We start from the raw sequence: 2,500 nt of genomic DNA, 5'->3' as shown, positions 1-2,500 counted from the left end.
AAAGAAGAAGTAAAAGCTTCCTTCGCACCTCTGTAAGATTAGCCGGATTACAATGATCCCCTCCAGTCGATTCTTACTTTTCTTTAAAAAAGGTTTTACGCACAAACTGAAACTTAAAGATACCATGGTTCTATTGTTGGACGTCATTTTTACACCTGTCCTTATCAGTGTATCTGGTAGGTCTGGTGGGCAAGAAATCTACGCCAATGGTTGACCTGTTGCCTCTTGCTATTGTAATGGTCTGAGAAGGCTACGCCTATGGTTTATACATCCTCGATGCGGCGCCCCTGTGTACACATACACGTCCATGTGTTCCGGGGCTTTTTTTGATTTTGTATTCTGTCTTAACAAGCCGGTGGCCTGCGGTGCGGCCAGCTGGAGCTGTCCAGCTGGCCGTGACTGCATGAAGGGGGACGAGAGCGCTGCGGCGGGGCTCTGTCTCCGCTGGCTTTGAGCAGTAGGGTCCATGCAGTGTCATTATGTGCCCTGCATTGTGTAAGTGTCTGTCACTTTGCGTGGAGGGGATTGCAGGCGGGCAGAGATCCCCTTGCAGGCTTTTGCCGTCCATGGAAAAATCACAATCATTGCAGACCTGCTCATTCATGGTTCTGGCTTAGAGGGAACTATGCAATGTTCTCCAACGGCGGCGGCTTCTGCTGAAAGAGGTGCTGGTCTGTGTGATGAATCGGGATGACAAGGTGTATAAACGCCGGGAATCTCATCAACAACCGGTTCCCATGGAGAATTTAAACGTTGTACAGGAACAGACAATATTTCTGTGTTTATATTTAAGAAGGAGACTTAGTTTTTGTCTTTTAAGATTTTCTGCTGACAGCACCCAGCAGGACTTGAGGCATGAGGGAAATTCTCTATTTTATCGGTGGATTGGTTCTGCTGCTACTGTCAATAAATACTCTCTGGTTTAATGAAAAGAGTGCAAGGTCACTGCTCATCCTGCACACCAATTACACTTCTCATTCCAACCAGGGCAGGGTTTTCCCCACCGCAGTGTGACCCATCAGCGCCTCTTGACCCTGCGATTCCTCTCCCTGCACGCTAAGTGACAGAGACAGATGCAGATGTAATGGAATCACATTGGCCATAGGACACACAGGTGGACATAAACCTCACCACACCCGAATCTTTCATCATCTCCTGGCGGCCCTTTTGCTGCCACGCTCTAATGCCATCATGGGAGCTTAAATGGGAAGGATTGTGGTCAAAGCATGTATTTTATTAATGTAAGCACTTTAAGGTTTTTATATTTTTCGTTTTTACATGTCATTTGAAAGAGATGGTTGTAGAGGTACAATCGATTCAGTTGTACAATGGAAAAGGCTATACTTACTGAGGATTCACGGGCTGTGGATGGCTCCCTTTGAACAGCTCGCGCCCCGTTTATCCTCACCGCGGCGCTTGCCAAGTACAATAGCACTTGGCAAGAAGAACAATTACAATGCAGTATGCATTGTTCCCGCACTTTTTTCCGTGCAGAAGATTAAAGACTACCGGTAGATGAATTTTCCCCCCAATTACCTCAAGTGAGAAAACAGCCAGTGGCTTATCTCAGTGCTCTGTCTGCTGGGTGGAACTGGACACAGCCGAGGAGAGAGCATTTCGCAACCAGTTATTTACTTACTATTTTGACGCTTCTCCTATTTTTCCTGGCAATTAGAGCCTGGCTACAATTTCCTTTGGGTTGAAGTGGTATGTTGGGCACCTTGTTACACCTCGGATAAGAGCGCTGTTATGATGAAGAACTGATTACACAGACTCCACGTCTGTATGCCAGCGGGGATAAAATGGCAGCTTATTGATTCAAAGCTCTTATAAACACTTCCTCCTCAATAAGTCTTTCAGAGCCTTTTTATGGAAATGTTTTTTCTGCTTACATCACTGGTTACAGATCTTGTATTCCGATTAAAATACAAACCTCTGTTCCTTTCTCATAGTTTTTTTATTAGATCACTGTATTTGCATAAAGTCGTGGTGCCACTGAGGTTAATGGAAATGATGCACTTGGGGACAACTCTATGTATTTAATGTATCCAATTTGCATTACTCCATCCTGTCACGTTCCCTTGTTGTGCAGGTTGGTGAGGCTGATATACCACACGCAAAAATGGTGGCCCTGTCACTCAAGATCTGCGTGCGCCAGTGCAATGTGGTGAAAACCATGCAGTTCGAGCCGTCCACGCCTGTGTATGACGCCTGCAGGATCATCAGAGAGAGGGTTCCGGAAGCACAGAGCGGACAAGGTACTAGAAGAGTAGAGTCTGTCTCGACACACCTTTGCTGCTTCACATGGAGAAATGCGTAAAGGATGAGCCATAAGCACGTAACCGTTTGTTTAATGTTTCCAGCCTCTGACTACGGCCTCTTCCTGTCCGACGAAGACCCGAGGAAAGGAATCTGGTTGGAGTCGGGGCGGACCTTGGACTACTACATGCTCCGAAACGGGGTAGGAACGGGGGGGACGGTCCTGGATAGAGAACCATCA

At 46.7% G+C, this 2,500-nt stretch overlaps 1 protein-coding gene across 1 annotated transcript in view; it reads left to right on the top strand.

The window, feature by feature from the left end:
- Nucleotides 1-2,122: 2,122 nt before the first annotated feature.
- Nucleotides 2,123-2,500, top strand: part of tln2b (talin 2b) — a gene marked incomplete at both ends in the record, with an annotated part of 58,992 nt that continues 58,614 nt past the window's right edge. The window contains 2 exons of the mRNA XM_079743442.1: nt 2,123-2,258; nt 2,364-2,461. Coding sequence (XP_079599568.1) covers nt 2,123-2,258; nt 2,364-2,461 — 234 coding nt within the window. The remainder of the gene's footprint in view (nt 2,259-2,363; nt 2,462-2,500) is intronic.

Source organism: Pollachius pollachius (assembly GCF_949987615.1).
Source record: "Pollachius pollachius genome assembly, chromosome: 9".
Classification (NCBI taxonomy): domain Eukaryota; kingdom Metazoa; phylum Chordata; class Actinopteri; order Gadiformes; family Gadidae; genus Pollachius; species Pollachius pollachius.
The sequence above is the reverse complement of the archived record's forward strand: the minus strand, read 5'-3'. Positions and strand labels throughout refer to the sequence as shown.